This window comes from Strongylocentrotus purpuratus, unplaced genomic scaffold (assembly GCF_000002235.5).
Source record: "Strongylocentrotus purpuratus isolate Spur 01 unplaced genomic scaffold, Spur_5.0 spur5_scaffold_4, whole genome shotgun sequence".
Taxonomy (NCBI): Eukaryota; Metazoa; Echinodermata; class Echinoidea; order Camarodonta; family Strongylocentrotidae; genus Strongylocentrotus; species Strongylocentrotus purpuratus.
In genome coordinates this window covers 8,080,793-8,103,076 of record NW_022145610.1, presented here as the reverse complement: position 1 = coordinate 8,103,076, position 22,284 = coordinate 8,080,793, and the positions used below count along the sequence as shown (strand labels likewise).

Below are 22,284 nucleotides of genomic sequence, written 5' to 3'. Positions count from 1 at the left end.
ATTCTGACATGTGGCCTTTAATTGAATTTTGTACTATGATGACCTCATTAAAATGAAACTTAGTGAAAAGTGATCTTGTAGAGAATTGCCTTATCTACAACATATCGACATTTCAAAGAAAATCGATGAATATCGAGAGAAATACACTACATTTTCCATAAATATAATGACGTCATAATATGCATTTTTGTATTTTGACTTCCAAGGCCATTATGATGACGTCAAGATGTACTTAATGGCCAAATGAGATATGAAATCATACCTCCAACTCATACTCTATCTAAATAAGAAAAAAAAAATTGGCAGTCCTTATTCATCCCAATGGACTTTTTATAGGCATGTTTTTGCCCATATATGCTATGTATTGCAAAAATCGTGCGTACGGACGGTTATTTTGAACGGACGCTCATTCCGTTATTAATAGTGATCAAGAGATAAAAAGGGTATCAAATTGTTCGGAAAAATATGAGGAATATTCTGTCAAAAGTTTTTGCTGGGGGATTATTTTTCGTTCGGCCGTGACGAACGAAAACGTGAAAAAATGCGTGTTTTGCGTGATTTTTTATGAAATGCTTATAATGGCCTGAAACGTATGCAAAAAAAATTTAAGACGATTTAGAGCATTTTAAATTTTTGCGCGCGCATTAACGCGCGCACGAACGCGTACGCGCGCGTTTACGCACGTTTATTGACCTAAAATTGACCGGACGGATATTGATCTTATTCATGATAAATATGAATGAAAAATTACTTTCCGTTATGAAGATATGATCATAAGTTGATTTTCACAAAATGGCGCCTGGATGACGTCACGATGACTTTGAGTCTTTGAAAAGTCACGCAGTTCTAAGTTAGACTAAGATCTATCACCATTGAAAGTGTCATGACAATGGCTTTATTCAGTCTTGAGATATCCTGCGAACAAAATCGAGGAAGAATAATAGGAAGAAGAAAGAAAAATCTTGACGAAATCAATAGGTGATACGTAGACTTCGTTACGTATCACCTAATGATACGTATCACTCAATGATTCCTTCAAAATTTGCAATTTCAACTTTCGATTGAAAATTCCGACATGATCCCAACATCTGATTAAAAAACAAAGTACACCGTATTGATAGCCCGTGGTCTCAGCTATAACATACCCACATTTGGGAGAAAAAACAGAGCACACATAAGATAGATAGTGCTCATAGATGAATGCCATGTAGATTCATGATGTGAACGAAATTCACCTTCCATAGACATAACACGCAAATGACGAAAATTCTGACATGTGGCCTTTAATTGAATTTTGTACTATGATGACCTCATTAAAATGAAACTTAGTGAAAAGTGATCTTGTAGAAAATTGCCTTATCTACAACATATCGACATTTCAAAGAAAATCGATGAATATCGAGAGAAATACACTACATTTTCCATAAATATAATGACGTCATGATATGCATTTTTGTATTTTGACTTCCAAGGCCATTATGATGACGTCAAGATGTACTTAATGGCCAAATGAGATATGAAATCATACCTCCGACTCATACTCTATCTAAATAAGAAAAAAAAAATTGGCAGTCCTTATTCATCCCAATGGACTTTTTATAGGCATGTTTTTGCCCATATATGCTATGTATTGCAAAAATCGTGCGTACGGACGGTTATTTTGAACGGACGCTCATTCCGTTATTAATAGTGATCAAGAGATAAAAAGGGTATCAAATTGTTCGGAAAAATATGAGGAATATTCTGTCAAAAGTTTTTGCTGGGGGATTATTTTTCGTTCGGCCGTGACGAACGAAAACGTGAAAAAATGCGTGTTTTGCGTGATTTTTTATGAAATGCTTATAATGGCCTGAAACGTATGCAAAAAAAATTTAAGACGATTTAGAGCATTTTAAATTTTTGCGCGCGCATTAACGCGCGCACGAACGCGTACGCGCGCGTTTACGCACGTTTATTGACCTAAAATTGACCGGACGGATATTGATCTTATTCATGATAAATATGAATGAAAAATTACTTTCCGTTATGAAGATATGATCATAAGTTGATTTTCACAAAATGGCGCCTGGATGACGTCACGATGACTTTGAGTCTTTGAAAAGTCACGCAGTTCTAAGTTAGACTAAGATCTATCACCATTGAAAGTGTCATGACAATGGCTTTATCCAGTCTTGAGATATCCTGCGAACAAAATCGAGGAAGAATAATAGGAAGAAGAAAGAAAAATCTTGACGAAATCAATAGGTGATACGTAGACTTCGTTACGTATCACCTAACTAGACTTTAATTCGTCACTTTGACGAATTAGGTGATACGTATGCTCATGTGTAACATAATAAAGAACGTATTTTCACGATTTCATATTTCGTTTACTACTCCCATTATGGTATATCCATGAGTCAAGTTTCAACTGTAGAGCAGAGGGAGACAGACCAAGAGAATAAGAGGGACGCAAGGCAAGAGAGAGAGAGAGAGAGGGAGAGGGTGAAAGAGAAGAGAGATAGATAGATGCAGAGACAGACCAAAAAAGGAGAGGGGCAGAACATGAGAGGAGAAGTAAAAGAGCAAGAGAGAGGAGAGAGAGAGATGCAATTGAGAACAATGCCTTCCAGATGACCATGATTGAAAGTGGAATAGCGCCCCCTTTAGGTATCCGATTGAGGATTGTTATATATGATAATTGACATGTCACCTATGATTGAATTTTTTACTATGATAACGTCATTATAATGTTAAATAGTCTACATAAATCTCGTGGGAACTTGTCTCAGCTACAACATACTCAAAAATCAACAAAATCTAAGCAGAAATATTGGCGATATTGCTCAAAACACAGGAATGTAGAATCCAGATTTGAGAAAAAGTAATCTCCCATAGGGATTAAACGCAAAAAGTAATGGATTAAGTGAAAATAGGGTAATAATAAAGAAAATAGGGTTGTTTATTACATTATTTGCGATTCTACGTGTTTTAATACTCAAAGGAGATGGTACAGTGAAAGGTCAAAAAATAAAGTGAAGACAAATATTGTTGGAGACACCCGGACTCGAACCATGGATCTCGAGGATGGAAGTCAAGTGGGTTACCGATATACCAAAACATTTCCCATAGCGATTACACGTAAACGGGAAATGGAATTCTGAAATCCTACTTTGCAAGTGAAATATGAGCATAATCCCGGCATCTGATCGAAAAATGAAATGCACACGTGTGATAGATTATTGTCTCAGCTACAACATATTCGAAGTTCGGCACAAACTAAGCTAAGACAACGGAGATTTTGCTCGTGAAAGACAGGAGTGTAGAATCCAGTTTTGAGAAAAAGTCATGTCCCATACAGAATACACGCAAAATGTGAAAAATTGACATGCCTCCTTAAATCACAAAAATACGCCATGATGCCTTTGTCAAAATGAAAAATTGTGTACACTATATTTGTAGAGAATTGTTTCAGCTAGAACATATCGAAATTTGAAAGAAAATTAATCCATATTTACAGAGATACAATCAATTTTCAAAAAATATGCTGACGTCATAACATGCAAATTAAATTTTTGAGTTTGGAGGACATTATGGTGACGTCATGAGTTAATTGAAGGTCAAATGAGACATGAAATCATATTGACGACTCATAATCTATCTAAATATGAAAAAATATTGGGAGTTGCTATCTATTCTGAAGGGTTACAAAGAATTTTGTATAGGCATGTTTTTGCTCATATATTGTGGATAAAGATAACGCAGGTCCGCGCGCACTGTCAACTTTGACGGACGCTCATTGTGTTATTAAAAGATGAACAAGTTATCAAAATGCTTGGAAAAATGTGCCAAATAAGATGATAGAGAAAATTCGGCGATTCTATGTTGCAAAATGCTAGTACGCGCAAAAAACGCGCGCGCATGCGCGTGAGCTCGATTTTTTGTCAAATGCTCCATATGGCCTGAAACGTATGCAAAAAAAATTGGGATGATTTAGTGCATTTTAAATTTTTGCGCGCGCGTAAACGCGCGGACGAACGCGCACGCGCGCATTTGCGCACGTTTATTGACCTGAAATTGACCGGACGGATATTGATCTTATTCATGATAAATATGAATGAAAAATTACTTTCCGTTATGAAGATATGATCATAAATTGATTTTAACAAAATGGCGCCTGGATGACGTCACGATGATTTTGAGTCTTTGAAAAGTCACGCAGTTTTAAGTTAGACTAAGATCTATCATCATTAAAAAAATCATGACAATGGCTTCATTCAGTCTTGAGATATCCTGCGAACAAATTTGAGGAAGAATAATAAAAATAAAACTAGACTTTAATTCGTCACTTAGACGAATTAGGTGATACGTATGATAATGGTTTACATAACGAATAATGCATTACACGATATATTATTTTGCTTCTCCCATTCATATGCTTCTCCCATTATGATCTATTCATATGTCAAGATTAAATTGTGTCTCCTTGATCATCATGGATCTAGGGAAGATAGATTGAAACAATATATGACCTTTGACCCTGTGCAGTAACCAGTTACACATTTGACTCTAATTTACATCATGAAGAACACCTTCTGACGATTTTTATCTTATTCAAAGAAATGAAAATGTAATTGATAAATGATTATCACCATTATGATAATGATGATCATGATGATCATGATCATGATCATGAACGCGATCATGACATGTTATTGAAAAAATGAGGGTTGATTTAGATAGCATATAGTCTCAGCTACAACATACTCAAAAATCAACAAAATCCAAGCCGAAATAACGGCGATATTGCTCGCAAAAGACAGGAATGTAGACTCCAGATTTTAGAAAAAGTCATCTCCCATAGGGATTACACGCAAAAAGTAATGGATTAAGTGAAAATAGGGTAATAATAAAGTAAAAAGGGTTATTTATGACATTATCTGCGAATCTACGTGTTTAAATAATCAAAGGAGATGGTACAGTGAAGGTCAAAAGGAAAAAAAAGTGGGAAAAAAAAGTGTTGGAGACACCCGGACTCGAACCAGGGATCTCGAGGTTGGAAGTCAAGTGCGTTACCGATATACCAAAACATCTCCCATAGCGATTACACGTAAACGGGAAATGGAATTCAGAAATCCTACTTTGCAAGTGAAATATGAGCATGATCCCGGCATCTAATCGAAAAATAAAAGACACATTTTTGATAGCTCATTGTCTCAGCTAAAACATATCCAAAGCTCAGCGAAAAAAAAAGCTAAAACAACGGAGATTTTGCTCGCGAAAGACAGGAGTGTAGAATCCAGTTTTGAGAAAAAGTCATGTCCCATAGAGAATACACGCAAAATGCGAAAAATTGACATGCCTCCTGTAATCGCAAAAATACACCATGATAATTTTGTCAAAAATAAAAATTGTGAATACTACATTTGTAGAAAATTGTCTCAGCTAGAACATATCAAAATTAAAAAGAAAATTGATCCATATTTACAGAGATACAATCAATTTTCCCAAAATATGCTGACGTCATAATATGCAAATTAAAATTTTGAGTTTGGAGGCCATTATGATGACGTCATGAGTTAATTGAGGATAAAATGAGACATGAAATCATATCTCCGACTCATAATCTATCCAAATATGAAAAAATATTAGGAGTTTCTATCTATTCTAAAGAGTTACAATGAATTTTATATAGGCATGTTTTTGCCCATGTATTGTGGATAAAGATAACGCAAATCCGCGCGTGCTGTCAACTTTGACGGACGCTCATTGCGTTAATAAAAGGTGAACAAATCATCAAAATGCTTGGAAAAATGTACCGAATATGATGACAGAAAAAAATCGGCGATTCTATGTTGCAAAATGCCAGTACGCGCGAAAACGCGCGCGCATGCGCGTGCGCGTAATTTTTTTATCAAATGCTCCATATGGCCTGAAACGTATGCAAAAAAAATTTGGGATGATTTGGAGCATTTTAAAAATTTTCGCGCGCTTAAACGCGCGGACGAACGCGCACGCGCGCATTTGCGCACTTTCATTGACTTCAACTTGACCGGACGGCTATTTATCTTAATTGTGATAATTATGAATGAGAAATACTTTTCCGTTATGAAGATATGATCATTAGTTGATTTTCACAAAATGGCGCCTGGATGACGTCACGATGACCTTGAGTCATTGAAAAGTCATGCAGTTCTAAGTTAGACTAAGATCTATTATCATGGCAAGTTTCATGATAATGGCTTTATTCATTCTTGAGATATCTTGCGAACAAATTCGAGGAAGAATAATAAAAATAAACTAGACTTTAATTCGTCACTTAGACGAATTAGGTGATACGTATGATAATGGTTTACATAACGAATAATGCATTACATGATATATTATTTTGCTTCTCCCATTCATATGCTTCTCCCATTATGATCTATTCATATGTCAAGATTAAATTGTGTCTCCTTGATCATCATGGATCTAGGGAAGATAGATTGAAACAATATATGACCTTTGACCCTGTGCAGTAACCAGTTACACATTTGACTCTAATTTACATCATGAAGAACACATTTTGACGATTTTATCTTATTCAAAGAAATGAAAATGTAATTGATAAATGATTAGCATCATTATGATAATGATGATCGTGATGATCATGATCATGATCATGAGCGCAATCATGACATCTTATTGAAAAAAATGAGGGTTGATTTAGATAGCATATAGTCTCAGCTACAACATACTCAAAAATCAACAAAATCCAAGCCGAAATAACGGCGATATTGCTCGCAAAAGACAGGAATGTAGACTCCAGATTTGAGAAAAAGTCATTTCCCATAGGGATTACACGCAAAAAGTAATGGATTAAGTGAAGATAGGGTAATAATAAAGTAAAAAGGGTTATTTATGACATTATTTGCGAATCTTCGTGTTTAAATAATCAAAGGAGAGGGCACACTTTTGATAGCTCATTGTCTCAGCTACAACATATCCGAAGCTCAGCGAAAACGAAGCTAAAACAACGGAGATTTTGCTCGCGAAAGACAGGAGTGTAGAATCCAGTTTTGAGAAAAAGTCATGTCCCATAGAGAATACACGCAAAATGCGAAAAATTGACATGCCTCCTTTAATCGCAAAAATACACCATGATACTTTTGTCAAAAATAAAAATTGTGAATATTACATTTGTAGAAAATTGTCTCAGCTAGAACATATCAAAATTAAAAAGAAAATTGATCCATATTTACAGAGATACAATCAATTTTCCAAAAATATGCTGACGTCATAATATGCAAATTAAAATTTTGAGTTTGGAGGCCATTATGATGACGTCATGAGTTAATTGAGGATCAAATGAGACATGAAATCATATCTCCGACTCATAATCTATCCAAATATGACAAAATATTAGGAGTTGCTATCTATTCTTAAGAGTTACAATGAATTTTATATAGGCATGTTTTTGCCCATGTATTGTAGATAAAGATAACGCAAATCCGCGCGTGCTGTCAACTTTGACGGACGCTCATTGCGTTAATAAAAGGTGAACAAATTATCAAAATGCTTGGAAAAATGTACCAAATATGATGACAGAAAAAAAATCGGCGATTCTATGTTGCAAAATGCCAGTACGCGCGAAAACGCGCGCGCATGCGCGTGTGCGTAATTTTTTATCAAATGCTCAATATGGCCTGAAACGTATGCAAAAAAAATTTGGGATGATTTAGAGTATTTTTAATTTTTGCGCGCATGTAAACGCGCGGACGAGCGCGCACGCGCGCATTTACGCACGTTTATTGACCTCAACTTGACCAGACGGATATTGATCTTAATCATGATAAATATGAATGAAAAATTACTATTCGTTTTAAAGATATGATCATTAGTTGATTTTCACAAAATGGCGCCTGGATGACGTCACGATGACTTTGAGTCTTTGAAAATTCACGCAGTTCTAAGTTAGACTAAGATCTATCATCATTGAAAGATTCATAACAATGGCTTCATTCAGTCTTGAGATATCCTGCGAACAAATTCGAGGAAGAATAATAATAATAAACTAGACTTTAATTCGTCACTTAGACGAATTAGGTGATACGTATGATAATGGTTTACATAACGAATAATGCATTACACGATATGTTATTTTGTAAAATGCTTCTCCCATTATGATCTATCCATATGTCAATTTTAAATTGTGTCGATCCCTTGATCATTATGGATCTAGGGAAGATAGATTGAGACAATATATGACCATTGACTCTGTGCAGTAACCAGTTACACCTTTGACTCTAATTTACATCATGAAAAACGCATTTTGACGATTTTTATCTTATTCATAGAAGTGAAAATGTAATTGATAAATAAGAGCTTATGCCTGAATAATTAAAAATGAATAGTGTATGACGTCACGATGTCCCGGCGTAAATGAAAAGTCAAAATAAATCTGAGAATACAGTAGCGATCATTTTGAGTTGTCGACGTGAGATTCACTAGTTGCTTGAAAATAAAGTCTTTAAATATCGGATGGATATATACTGTCACTGTATAAGGAGTGTGGATTAGAGGGATATTGATCCGTCAGTCTTTCTTGAAGGCTTGTCAATTAAAGAAATACAAAGATTTGAATGTATTTCGCTCAAGAAATTACATACAGCATTGCCAGTAAATTTCACAGGATCAATGTTAAAATCTCCCATTATATAAACCTGTTTATGTTCAGTATGTGTTTTTTGTAAAACATTTTCAAAGACAGGGATGAAATCATTGATATTTGATTGGGGTTTCCTATATATGACACCTACAATAATATTATTATGTCTCGGCAAATTGCTTTCAATAAACAGTGATTCATAGTTGTATGATGGGTATAATATAAATATATCATTGCGTATTTCATATTCAAAATTGTCAGCGACCAATAGACCAACATCTCCACTCTTTTGTACTTGGCGATTAAATTGTATAAATGAATGACCAGATACATTGAATAATAGTGGCGTACTATCATTAACCCAAGTTTCTATACATAAGTACAGATGAAATTGGATAAAGCATTACAATGTATGTTTAAACTACGCGAATTAAAATGTAAAATACTAAAATGATAGTTAATGTTACTGAATTCAGTCGTAAAATCCTCATCAATATAATATTTACAGTTCAGAAACCTACTGAAATGAAACTCATATTCTTTTTCGGATAAATAGTTTAAATCTTTGATATCAGTATAAGTATTGAATGAAGTTCGTCATTATTCAAGTCTTGAATAAGAAATGAGCAATAAGAACAGAGTGGGTTATTAATGTAGCCAAATGCTCATGTTCTCTATAACGCTCATTTTATGTATTTTATTACCAGAGAAAACAAGATGTCAGTCAGTCACTCAATAGTGTCTGAGAGTAAAGTCTAGAAAGTAAAAGGGTTTCCTTACATAATTTCAATACGAGGACACTGCTAACGTTTAAGTTTGACAAATAGGACATACGTGACATGTTCATCATTTCAACATTCAACTGAAAATTGTGATATGATCTCATCATCTGATCAAAAAACTAAAAGCACCGTTTTTATAGCCCAGGGTCTCAGCTATAACATACCCCAATTTGGGAGAAAACAGAGCACACATAAGATAGATAGTGCTCATAGATGAATGCCATGTAGATTCATGATGTGAACGAAATTCACCTTCCATAGACATAACACGCAAATGACGAAAATTCTGACATGTGGCCTTTAATTGAATTTTGTACTATGATGACCTCATTAAAATGAAACTTAGTGAAAAGTGATCTTGTAGAGAATTGCCTTATCTACAACATATCGACATTTCAAAGAGAATCGATGAATATTGAGAGAAATACACTACATTTTCCATAAATACAATGACGTCATAATATGCAATTTTGTATTTTTGACTTCCAAGGCCATTATGATGACGTTAAGATGTACTTAATGGCCAAATGAGATATGAAATCATACCTCCGACTCATACTCTATCTAAATATGACAAAAAAAATTGGTAATCCCTATTCATCCCAATGGACTTTTCATAGGCATGTTTTTGCCCATATATGCAATGTATTACAAAAATCGCGCGTACGGACGGTTATCTTGAACGGACGCTCATTCCGTTTTTAATAGTGATAAAGAGCTAAACATGGTATCAAATTTTCCGAAAAAATATGAGGAATATTCTGTCAAAAGTTTTTGCTGGGGGATTATTTTTCGTTCGGCCGTGACGAACGAAAACGTGCAAAAATGCGTGTTTTGCGTGATTTTTTATGAAATGCTTATAATGGCCTAAAACGTATGCAAAAAAAATTTAAGACGATTTTGAGCAATTTAAAATTTTACGCGCGCATTAACGCGCGCGCCTACGCGTACGCGCATTTTTGCGCGCATTTATTGACCTCAAATTGACCGGACGGATATTGATCTTATTCATGATAAATATGAATGAAAAATAACTTTCCGTTATGAAGATATGATCATTAGTTGATTTTCACAAAATGGCGCCTGGATGACGTCACGATGACTTTGAGTCCTTGAAAAATCACGCAGTTCTAAGTTAGACTAAGATCTATCATCATTGAAAGTTTCATGACAATGGTTTTATTCGGTCTTGAGATATCCTGCGAACAAAATCGAGGAAGAATAATAGGAAGAAGAAGAATAATAAAAATCTTGACGAAATCAATAGGTGATACGTAGACTTCGTTACGTATCACCTAATGATACGTACCACCTAATGATTCCGTCAAAATTTGCAATTTCAACTTTCGATTGAAAATTCCGACATGATCCCAACATCCGATGAAAAAACAAAGTACACCGTTTTGATAGCCCATGGTCTCAGCTATAACATACCCCAATTTGGGAGAAAACAGAGCACACATAAGATAGATAGTGCTCATAGATGAATGCCATGTAGATTCATGATGTGAACGAAATTCACCTTCCATAGACATAACACGCAAATGACGAAAATTCTGACATGTGGCCTTTAATTGAATTTTGTACTATGATGACCTCATTAAAATGAAACTTAGTGAAAAGTGATCTTGTAGAGAATTGCCTTATCTACAACATATCGACATTTCAAAGAGAATCGATGAATATTGAGAGAAATACACTACATTTTCCATAAATACAATGACGTCATAATATGCAATTTTGTATTTTTGACTTCCAAGGCCATTATGATGACGTTAAGATGTACTTAATGGCCAAATGAGATATGAAATCATACCTCCGACTCATACTCTATCTAAATATGACAAAAAAAATTGGTAATCCCTATTCATCCCAATGGACTTTTCATAGGCATGTTTTTGCCCATATATGCAATGTATTACAAAAATCGCGCGTACGGACGGTTATCTTGAACGGACGCTCATTCCGTTTTTAATAGTGATAAAGAGCTAAACATGGTATCAAATTTTCCGAAAAAATATGAGGAATATTCTGTCAAAAGTTTTTGCTGGGGGATTATTTTTCGTTCGGCCGTGACGAACGAAAACGTGCAAAAATGCGTGTTTTGCGTGATTTTTTATGAAATGCTTATAATGGCCTAAAACGTATGCAAAAAAAATTTAAGACGATTTTGAGCAATTTAAAATTTTACGCGCGCATTAACGCGCGCGCCTACGCGTACGCGCATTTTTGCGCGCATTTATTGACCTCAAATTGACCGGACGGATATTGATCTTATTCATGATAAATATGAATGAAAAATAACTTTCCGTTATGAAGATATGATCATTAGTTGATTTTCACAAAATGGCGCCTGGATGACGTCACGATGACTTTGAGTCCTTGAAAAATCACGCAGTTCTAAGTTAGACTAAGATCTATCATCATTGAAAGTTTCATGACAATGGTTTTATTCGGTCTTGAGATATCCTGCGAACAAAATCGAGGAAGAATAATAGGAAGAAGAAGAATAATAAAAATCTTGACGAAATCAATAGGTGATACGTAGACTTCGTTACGTATCACCTAATGATACGTACCACCTAATGATTCCGTCAAAATTTGCAATTTCAACTTTCGATTGAAAATTCCGACATGATCCCAACATCCGATGAAAAAACAAAGTACACCGTTTTGATAGCCCATGGTCTCAGCTATAACATACCCCAATTTGGGAGAAAACAGAGCACACATAAGATAGATAGTGCTCATAGATGAATGCCATGTAGATTCATGATGTGAACGAAATTCACCTTCCATAGACATAACACGCAAATGACGAAAATTCTGACATGTGGCCTTTAATTGAATTTTGTACTATGATGACCTCATTAAAATGAAACTTAGTGAAAAGTGATCTTGTAGAGAATTGCCTTATCTACAACATATCGACATTTCAAAGAGAATCGATGAATATTGAGAGAAATACACTACATTTTCCATAAATACAATGACGTCATAATATGCAATTTTGTATTTTTGACTTCCAAGGCCATTATGATGACGTTAAGATGTACTTAATGGCCAAATGAGATATGAAATCATACCTCCGACTCATACTCTATCTAAATATGACAAAAAAAATTGGTAATCCCTATTCATCCCAATGGACTTTTCATAGGCATGTTTTTGCCCATATATGCAATGTATTACAAAAATCGCGCGTACGGACGGTTATCTTGAACGGACGCTCATTCCGTTTTTAATAGTGATAAAGAGCTAAACATGGTATCAAATTTTCCGAAAAAATATGAGGAATATTCTGTCAAAAGTTTTTGCTGGGGGATTATTTTTCGTTCGGCCGTGACGAACGAAAACGTGCAAAAATGCGTGTTTTGCGTGATTTTTTATGAAATGCTTATAATGGCCTAAAACGTATGCAAAAAAAATTTAAGACGATTTTGAGCAATTTAAAATTTTACGCGCGCATTAACGCGCGCGCCTACGCGTACGCGCATTTTTGCGCGCATTTATTGACCTCAAATTGACCGGACGGATATTGATCTTATTCATGATAAATATGAATGAAAAATAACTTTCCGTTATGAAGATATGATCATTAGTTGATTTTCACAAAATGGCGCCTGGATGACGTCACGATGACTTTGAGTCCTTGAAAAATCACGCAGTTCTAAGTTAGACTAAGATCTATCATCATTGAAAGTTTCATGACAATGGTTTTATTCGGTCTTGAGATATCCTGCGAACAAAATCGAGGAAGAATAATAGGAAGAAGAAGAATAATAAAAATCTTGACGAAATCAATAGGTGATACGTAGACTTCGTTACGTATCACCTAATAATAATAAATAAAAATCTTGACGAAATCAATAGGTGATACGTAGACTTCGTTACGTATCACCTAATAATAATAAAGAAAAATCTTGACGAAATCAAAAGGTGATACGTAGACTTCGTTACGTATCACCTAAATAATAATAATAATAAAGAAAATCTTGACGAAATCAAAAGGTGATACGTATATTTCATACGTATCACCTAATAAATAATAATAAAAATCTTGACGAAATCAAAAGGTGATACGTCTACGTACGTATCACCTAAAAAACTAAGTTTGAGAAGACCTTTCTAGAAATACACGAAAAAGCATAAAAGACATACTCGTAGAGGTTTATATGCATTCATTTTAAGGCTTTCTTCTACCAGCTAAGTACCATTCTATAGTTCGGTTTGGGTATCATACAAAAGTTTTATGCGCAAAAAACTGATGAAACAAAACACATGACACCGTCTAAAATTGCAATTTATCTATAAGATATCTATCACTAAGTGGCTGCATTAATTAAAATCATAGCATTTATCGTGAATCCAAAGGTTTTCCTATTTCAGAGGTGTCTTCATCAACACTAGTCCGAGGATAGCAACGAATATTCAAAGTGATTCCGTGCAAAGAGGACTTTGTCACTTCGTAAATTATACTACTAATTTTACTCCAATCAAAGCGATTTCTTCGTCTTCTTATTCTCCTCTCTTTCTCTCGGCATCCTGCTCGGTAATGCCCACTCTGCGATAGCCAGTCAGCTCGGGGCGACGACGACGCATGCGCACCATCATCAGCGCCATGATGACAGTAAGAGCGATGAGAACACAAAGGGCGCTCACAGCCACGATCATCAGGGGGTCATGAGATTCGGGTCCTGGAGAGTGAAAGAAAAATTGACATTGATATTAATAACAACAAGAACAACAAAAAGAGCAATAATATTGATGAAAATAATAGACCTAAATATACTCATGATACTCGCGAAAGGGCCGCCCGCGCGCTTTGTGTCAGCGATATGTGTTGAAAGGACGTACTTGTAGAGTTGACACAATGGTGGATGGAAAAGAAAGAAGAAAAAAAAGAAGTTGGTGGATGCTATCCTAAACAGAACTATAATTGAGTGGTGAAGTGTGACGTCATCAACAAATTTTTTTTTTCCTTCATTTTCTGAAAGAGCATAAAAAATAATTTCCAATATTGTGGAAACCAATTGAATATGTTGAGTATTGGCTGACATATGACCATTTGAATAAATAAATTTCCTATAAGAAATAAGTGTTATTCGCTCTGTCTCCTAACCATTACGAGCCAGAGCAAATAGCACTGACTTCCTATAGGAAATATATTTATTAAGATGGTCATATCTCAGCCAATACCTAACATATTCAATTGACCGGTGGGAGACCGTTCGGGAATCGGTGGGTCATCAGCCGGTCACTGCCGGGACGCCTATTTGAGAAGCTCCCGATTTCGCCCAGTTGTGACCTAACATCGACCGGCGGCCGACGGAAAATCGACAGGGCATCGCCTAGGCATCGCTGGGGCTCTACAGCCTGCTCGTCTTTTCCAAAAATCGTTGGGCGATGCTTAAATTCCATCGGCCACCGAGCAGGCTACTAATTGGTTGGTCGCCGCTCTGATTTGTGACCATAGCTTACAATTCGGGCGGCGCCTGCTCACTTTTACCCGCCGCCCGGAATACGCTTGGTGGCCGGGGGTCGCCGCCCGGACACAGACCGAATCGAGCCTTCGCCGTCGAGCGAGTTAGGTAAAAAAAAAATGAAGCCGCTAGGTCAAAGGCTACCGAGCGGTCGCCCCCCGGTTGTCGCTGGGAGATCAGTCGGTCACTGGGCGACGAATTCAAAATCGGTCGGCTTCCGCGGGCAGCGACAGCTTGATTGACCGCGGCGTCTGTTCGATCAAGGCTGGGTATATTAAAAGGCGCTGTTCAGCGCGCTTGACCAGAGACAACAGCTAGATTTCTACCCGAAGTTTGTTTCACTAAAGAAATCCCCAAAACACGCAAGAAAACCATGGGGCAAGTTGGGGGGGGGGGGGGGGGAGGAGCCTGCCCGTTAGAAATTCCCGGCGGAGCCCGGCGGGCCGCCGCAGATACGCCTACGAGACACACACAGATGCCCCGCCGATCACCGGCCGGTCATCAGTTAATTTCTTCACAAAGACGTGTGCATTAAATTTGGTTTAGTCGGAGACCAGCCTGTAGCTCCCGGGACCAATCTCTGGGAACAAAGGTTTGAAAGTGTTTTTGTGTTCCCTGATGAATACTGAACAATTTTGACTTGGGCTGCATGCCCCCTTGAAAATCCCAGGCATTTTCGTGAGGGGTCAACAAAGGTCAAACAGGGGTAGAAATTCAAATATATTCCAATCGTGTCGATATGCATATCAAATTACTCGTCTGGTCATGAGGATTCCAAAAATGTATAGTTTGCTATACCTCCGACCTTAAATGAGGGCGCTATGGTAACAAACGGTGAAAGGTCAACACATGTTTGACTGGTAGTCAAATTCACCAACACAGTTAACCTTATCAAATTGCATATCAAATTACTTGTCTGGTCATGAGGATTCCAACAGGCTGGTCTCCTACTAGTTTGGCCTACATTTCGAAAATGGTATATTTGTACATGATACATCTCAAACTAAATATCACTGCTACTTTGTTAGATGATCCGTGGAAATTTAGGAATTGAAGGAGGGGGTCGATAAATGAATCAGAGGGTATATCGGTATAAGATTGAAATAGACTAAATAATCACGCAAAGCAAATTCATCCAAACATTTGACCGAAAACCTGGGTCGATTCGTGCCGAAACAAATCATTGAACCTGTGCTACGCATACCAATCAGAGCACGGCTTGCTGGGCGTGCAGAACATTTGACTCGTTGTAAGCTGCTCGCATTGTCTTGTGTTGTTCGCTGCTTTATGTGACATGAATTCCTTTGCAGTAATCGGTTTTGTCAGATACCGCCTTATCTAATGCCCCATGAACATGAACGACATTATTCTTGTCAGCATTATTTACACTACGGACACTACTCACCGTCATCAATGGTATTAATCAGCATAGCCCTTTGGGAGCGCTGGGCATCGGATATCGGTCCGATCGTGATGGTGTGTGGTTTGGACCGGGAGCCTGTGGGCAGCAGACTTCGACGAGATCGTGCTAGACATCCCTGGGCGCAGCGGGAGCCCGAGTCGTTGTTGTCACAGATCAAGATTGAGCAGTGGACGTAAACCTGTTTCGAGAGACGACAGAGCTAATTAAAAGGTGAAATAGATTGCATCTTTACGACATGAAAGATGGTGTAAAGCTAATCAGAAGTTGTTGTAAATTATAATAAAGTCCCGAATTTCAACGAGGTGGTTAAGAGCACTTTTTTTTTTAGGGGGGGGGGGGGGGTCCCAAAAATTTCGCAACTCAACTCAGGGGGGGGGGGGTAAGGTCACTTCACTTTTGTTGGAGGGGGGGTCACCCTTTGGTACATTTTATTTGTTTTAATTATAAAAAAAGGAGGGGGTGTTCATCAAAATTCAAAATACATAACACAAATCTTGAGAGGGTTCAACCCCCCCCCCGCTGCGAACGCGCCTGCAGCAACTGTTCGCTGTTCCTTGCAATGATTTCTCATCCATTGTTGAATGTGTAAAAGAGTAGAACAAGCGAACACAAATTTGTGTAATTTCATCCTTTTTTCCAACTGCAAAAAAACACGCGAAATTACGAATTAGCATATTTAAAGTTATCGAAGTTTGTAAATGATGGTTTACATAAAGGGAAATTATTACACGCACAAAATTAGCGCATTATCCTAAAATATTGAGTTTTTGTCAGGATCTATTTTTTATTTTATCACCTCTTGCAAACAAATTAAAAGAAGGGCGGAGTCCTAAATTTGAAAAAGTTTGTGATGCACTATTTCCAATTCAATCCCCATATAATTTAAAAAAAAAATAATTTACACTGAAATTTTGCCGGTAATTTAATATTTTGTAATAAATGTGAAACTGGTGCCTGGCCTCCAAAATTCATCGCAGTGGAGGCGCGGCTCGCAGCATGGAAATTCAAAGCCAATTGGAATGTTACACATTCCATTGCTTCGCTGTAGAACTCACGAATGCGTTTGAATAAATTAAATGAGTTTCGACTCCTTTCTTTCACCTCCCTGCTCTAATGATTGCCTCGACCTACGTGTAGGCCTATGTGTATGGGGACGGTTGACAAACACTATGAACATGACGGACAAAGAAAGATGACAGAAAATACAGTTTCTCAGGTAGACAAAGGAACATCCCTTCACTGCTATTATGTACAAATATGTAGAACAGGTGTCACATGCATATTCAGTAGCCGAGGAAAACAAAATCACCAGAATAAGTTTTTAACAAAATATAGGATGATCATATCTAATGGCAATACAAATCCACCAACTAGATCCTCATCACCGTGATCAAGAGGAAATTGCGGGATTTGTTTGGTACAATGGTAACCGTCGATATTGCTTGTATATGAAAACCTCGAGAACGCGCTCTTGCATATATACGGTAAGAAGTAGCTACGGCTCTATGCGAATGGTAAACCCACCCAAGCATTTCCCAATGCACAATTAATACTCAATTTCGATATATTAATCAAGACCCTGGAGGAATTTTAGGCATGCACCGCCTATGAGGTGTCTTTTCGATTTTGTTATTACCTGCGCTACTGCGCTAATCGAGCCTGTGGTTATTAAGTAGCAGATGCTTCCGTTTGCACTCATTGTTTGCACCGTTCGGAGCAACTTTAGAATACCTCACCGGACGTTTGTAGGTTACACAACGCTTCATCAATGAAGCTAAATCTGAAGACTTAAGTTTCTAAGGTAACACTAAACCTAATACTAACCCTAGGTCTTCGACATACATGAACATGAATCCTATTGGTGGAGGTATTCTAAAGTTAAGGCCGCCATTTAATTTACAATCACCGTTTGTCACTTCCACATGCCGCATCAGAGACCACACCAATCACTGACACAGTACTACGTCAATACAATTGCGCAGCGGGTGTAACGGATACGAGGGGAGCAAGGGGTCATTGTTGACACTCACCTTGTCGTAACCGCCAATGAAGGTGAAAGCATCGATACTGAATCTCTTGAAAGTTGAAGAGGCCCAATTGTAGATGACTGTTGTGCTGTCCACGGCACATCTACAAAACACAAACACATGTTTTGAAATAAAATGGCTTTCATGATGATATACGTAGTGCATTTTAGAACTTTAGGCTAATTCATAGGCGGATTAGGACTGAAATTCGGTTGACAATTTCGATGCGACCGGCCCACTCAACCTCTAGGTTACATATCCGGTCATCAGAGCACAAATCGACCGGCCCTAAAGACATAATAGCGAGTTTTCGCAACCGGCGACGCGGCATTCTACAACGCTAATCTTAGCAGGGGGATCGCATTCAGAGCGAAAATTTCCGCGTAGCGTCCAAACCTACGACGGTATACAGCCTTATTAGCATCGGGAGTCGAGCTAGTACGGGGTGGCGAGCTGATTTAAACACCCCGTAGTCAGCACTTGCGTCGCCGTGCGAAAACTCGTTAATATCGAAAGGCCCGCAGGTGGAAACTCTCCAGACCCCCCCCCCCCCATAGTCAGTCTTCCCCTTTGGAATAGCACAGTGTATGTCTATTCATGAACGGATGTGCACTGCTCTTACTTGTTGGATGAAATGTAAGAATCTGCGAACCTCCCCCCCCCAAAAAAAAAAAGCTAACCGTCAATAGGTATCTTCCCTAAAGAATCAACAGGATCAGATTAAAAACAGAGTGAGCAAAGGTAGAACAACAATAATCTACCCATTCTCGATGATATCATAGCGGTGATCGTCTCGTGGGTCCGGCGAGCTCGTTGCCCAGCACGACTCGATGAGAAGCGTTAGGTTCGTGACGGACGTCAGACGGACGCCGAAGTATAGCGGTGTGCCGAGCATAACTTCGCCGGAATCTTTGGCAGGTTGGTAGAAGCCTGAGTTTGTATACCGGTCAAGGTTCAGCGAGAACTCACCGTATCCTTCCTAGATGGTGAGTAAACATTTGAGATACATAAACTAACATAATTTCAAATATGACAGAAAATGTACAGCAATCATTTTTATGTGACAAACCTAGAAATAATTCGCAATTTACTTTCAATCTTTATCAGAACATAACCCTCAATGAAATGTTGATAATAAAAAACAAAGCGGTCTCATTTGCCTATGGTAGTCACTGCTCTTTTTATGGGCCCAACAGCTATTATTACCCAATATTTACAGGTATCAATTTAATAAATCTAGATCTAAAGGAACAAAATTAATGTGGCCTACACAACTCGTTCAAGGATGTAAGCGCTCAGCAAGGGTCGACCTCTAATATTAGAACCAAGAGCTTTAAGTATAATAATAATGATAGTAATAATTATGATAATATTAATAATTATAATAATGATAATAGTAATAAAAGTGATAATAATGATAATACTAATAAAAAGAATAAAAACAAGTCAACGCAAAGCATAGCATCCCCTCGCAGGGTACAAATGGCCTATATACGCCAGAACAAGTACCTCCATTGGACTGTACTATTATATTACTAGGCAAGGAAGTTAACCACATTTTCACATATGTAATTATGTGTTTTTGCATATTTAATGAGCTATGACCTTTCCCCTTTGACCTACATTCTCAGAAATCAAACTTAGGCTGTACATGTATTTTGTTACCATGTACCTTCATTAAAATGTCATTAAAATTCGGACGAACGCACGCACGGACGCACGGAAGGACGGACGGCAGCGTTACTATATCCCTTCCGACTTCATCGGCAAAGGGGATAATAATCGTTTCTTCATATAGAGTACCGAAGTGCTAATGCCATATCCGGCCGTCGTCCAGGTGACTAGTTCGAAACAACAGAGGCTGCTCATGAGATTCACCGCAAAATCATTCAAGCAACGGGCTGGAGAAGGGCAAATTCAGTGTTTGAGGCTGGTGTGATCACTACACTTTTTTTTGCACCAAAAATGTTTTGAAAAAGCAACCTTCACAACTTGGCCAATATAACGTCACACTTCGGTAATTCTATTTAGCGCAAATGTCCTCACGCTGTGGCGTCGAACATGATTACATTGTTCTTGCCAAAGCACATTGTGCCGAGCTGAGATTCGAACCCTTAACCCTTGGATTGATAGCCATGTGAATGAACTACTATTCCACGACATCTCCACCATCATGCCACGTTGCTCCTACCAGAATTTGCCTTACTTAAGCTACAAAGTAATTGAATCCTCACCTCTCCGGAAACATAAAGATCTCCTTTAGGCAAGAAGGACTCTTCCAAGACCTGTGTCCTCTCCAGATAGCAAGTAACAGGGATATGAAGATAGTGTTCTCTGGTAATGAGCTCATTAGTTCCATTTTCAAGGCGAGGCTTGTAATACGTCACCATGTTGGTAAATATTATGTAGTTGTCGTCTTGCTGCGGGTATTGATGGGGGGGGGGGGGGGTAGGGCATATTGAAGGAAAATGTTAATAGAGAAACTGTTATAATGGAGATAACAAGTAAAAGTGTACCGTTTGAGCTGTTCTACCGATGATGGTTGACAATAATCATGGTAATAACATATGAATAAATTGTTTCTTCGTACCGGGTAACCTTCTAACTGGAGAGTAACAAATGTAGATTAAAGGTGTTTTCCATAAGACATTAGTGCTATGGCAGGGACTCTCACCTCTACCTTGTGGTCCACAATCCACCGACTTTATCTAGAAGACTACTACACTTCTACAAGGCCAAAAGTGATATAAAACCTCAACAATAATGTAAACCTCGGATTTACTATGGTCTGTCAAAAGGGTGAACATTTGAATTAACAAAATACAGTCATTCATTTCATTTCATTTATTTAATTCTCCATAAAAACATTAAAACATACAAACATGGTATACAGATAAAAGATCGATTACAAGAAAAATACAAAGGGAAGGAGCAAACAAAATTTTATGGGAATGTGGGGTTAACAAAAAGGGCAATTAGCCTTATGAAACGTCAACCCCTTAAAAAAAACCCTTAAAAAGTATACACTGTATTGTTGAGAAAAGAAAAAGGGAAAAGGAAAGCCGAGAGAATCTAAACACCAATAAAAAAGAAAAAGGAAGAAGGGAAGGGGAGGGGGGATACATTAAAAAGTGCATTAACTGAAACGTAACGTCATTTATTTTGAGATTGAATACAATAATAAAAGATGGGATTTGTACATTCGTTTAAAAATATTCAGTGAAATAGATTTTTTTATATTAAATGGGATATTTTTCCACAAAACTGGCCCTTTGAAAAAAACTGTATTTTTTGAAACATTTGTACGGATTTTAGGAAAATGAAAATTACCAGCATTACGGGTTTCATAAGAATGTATTTCATAATTGAAAGTAAATTTACATGACATGGACCTTGGCAATAATCCCTTAGAACACATAAACACAAATATAGCAATATTAAAATTATTTATATCATAAACATTAAGAAGCTTTAATTGTTGAAAAAGTGGCAAAGTGTGGGCATTGAACGGGGCATCGTAAAGTAATCGAACAGCCTTCTTTTGTAATTTAAATAATTTTGTCATAAAATAATCAGAACCATTTGACCATGTAATATTACAATAATTAATGTTTGGAATTATCAAAGCATAATATAACATAATCAAAATATATCGTGGGAAGTGTCTTAATCGATAAATAATACCAACTCCCTTAGCAACTCTATTACATATGACACCAATGTGCTCATGCCATGTCAATCTATCATCGATGTAAACACCGAGAAATTTAGTGAAAGAAACACGATTTATAGCTTGTCCATTAAAATGAATAATCAAATTATCATCTTCAACTTTTCTTTTTGTAAATAGCATAAATTGAGTTTTATCAATATTTATAACTAATTTATTATTTAACAACCAATCATTCAATTTATGTAATTCGACAGTAAATGTATCTAATAA

At 37.1% G+C, this 22,284-nt stretch overlaps 1 protein-coding gene across 1 annotated transcript; it reads right to left on the bottom strand.

Moving 5' to 3' along the window:
- Positions 1-13,515: 13,515 nt before the first annotated feature.
- LOC100889217 (ZP domain-containing protein) lies at positions 13,516-20,757 on the bottom strand. Its single transcript, XM_030998222.1, has 5 exons — positions 20,576-20,757; positions 19,103-19,320; positions 18,345-18,444; positions 16,297-16,492; positions 13,516-14,105 (listed from the first exon to the last, which is right to left on the bottom strand). Exons 1-5 carry the CDS (start codon positions 20,729-20,731, stop codon positions 13,927-13,929), a joined length of 849 nt encoding a protein of 282 aa, XP_030854082.1. The 5' UTR covers positions 20,732-20,757; the 3' UTR covers positions 13,516-13,926.
- Positions 20,758-22,284: the final 1,527 nt, after the last annotated feature.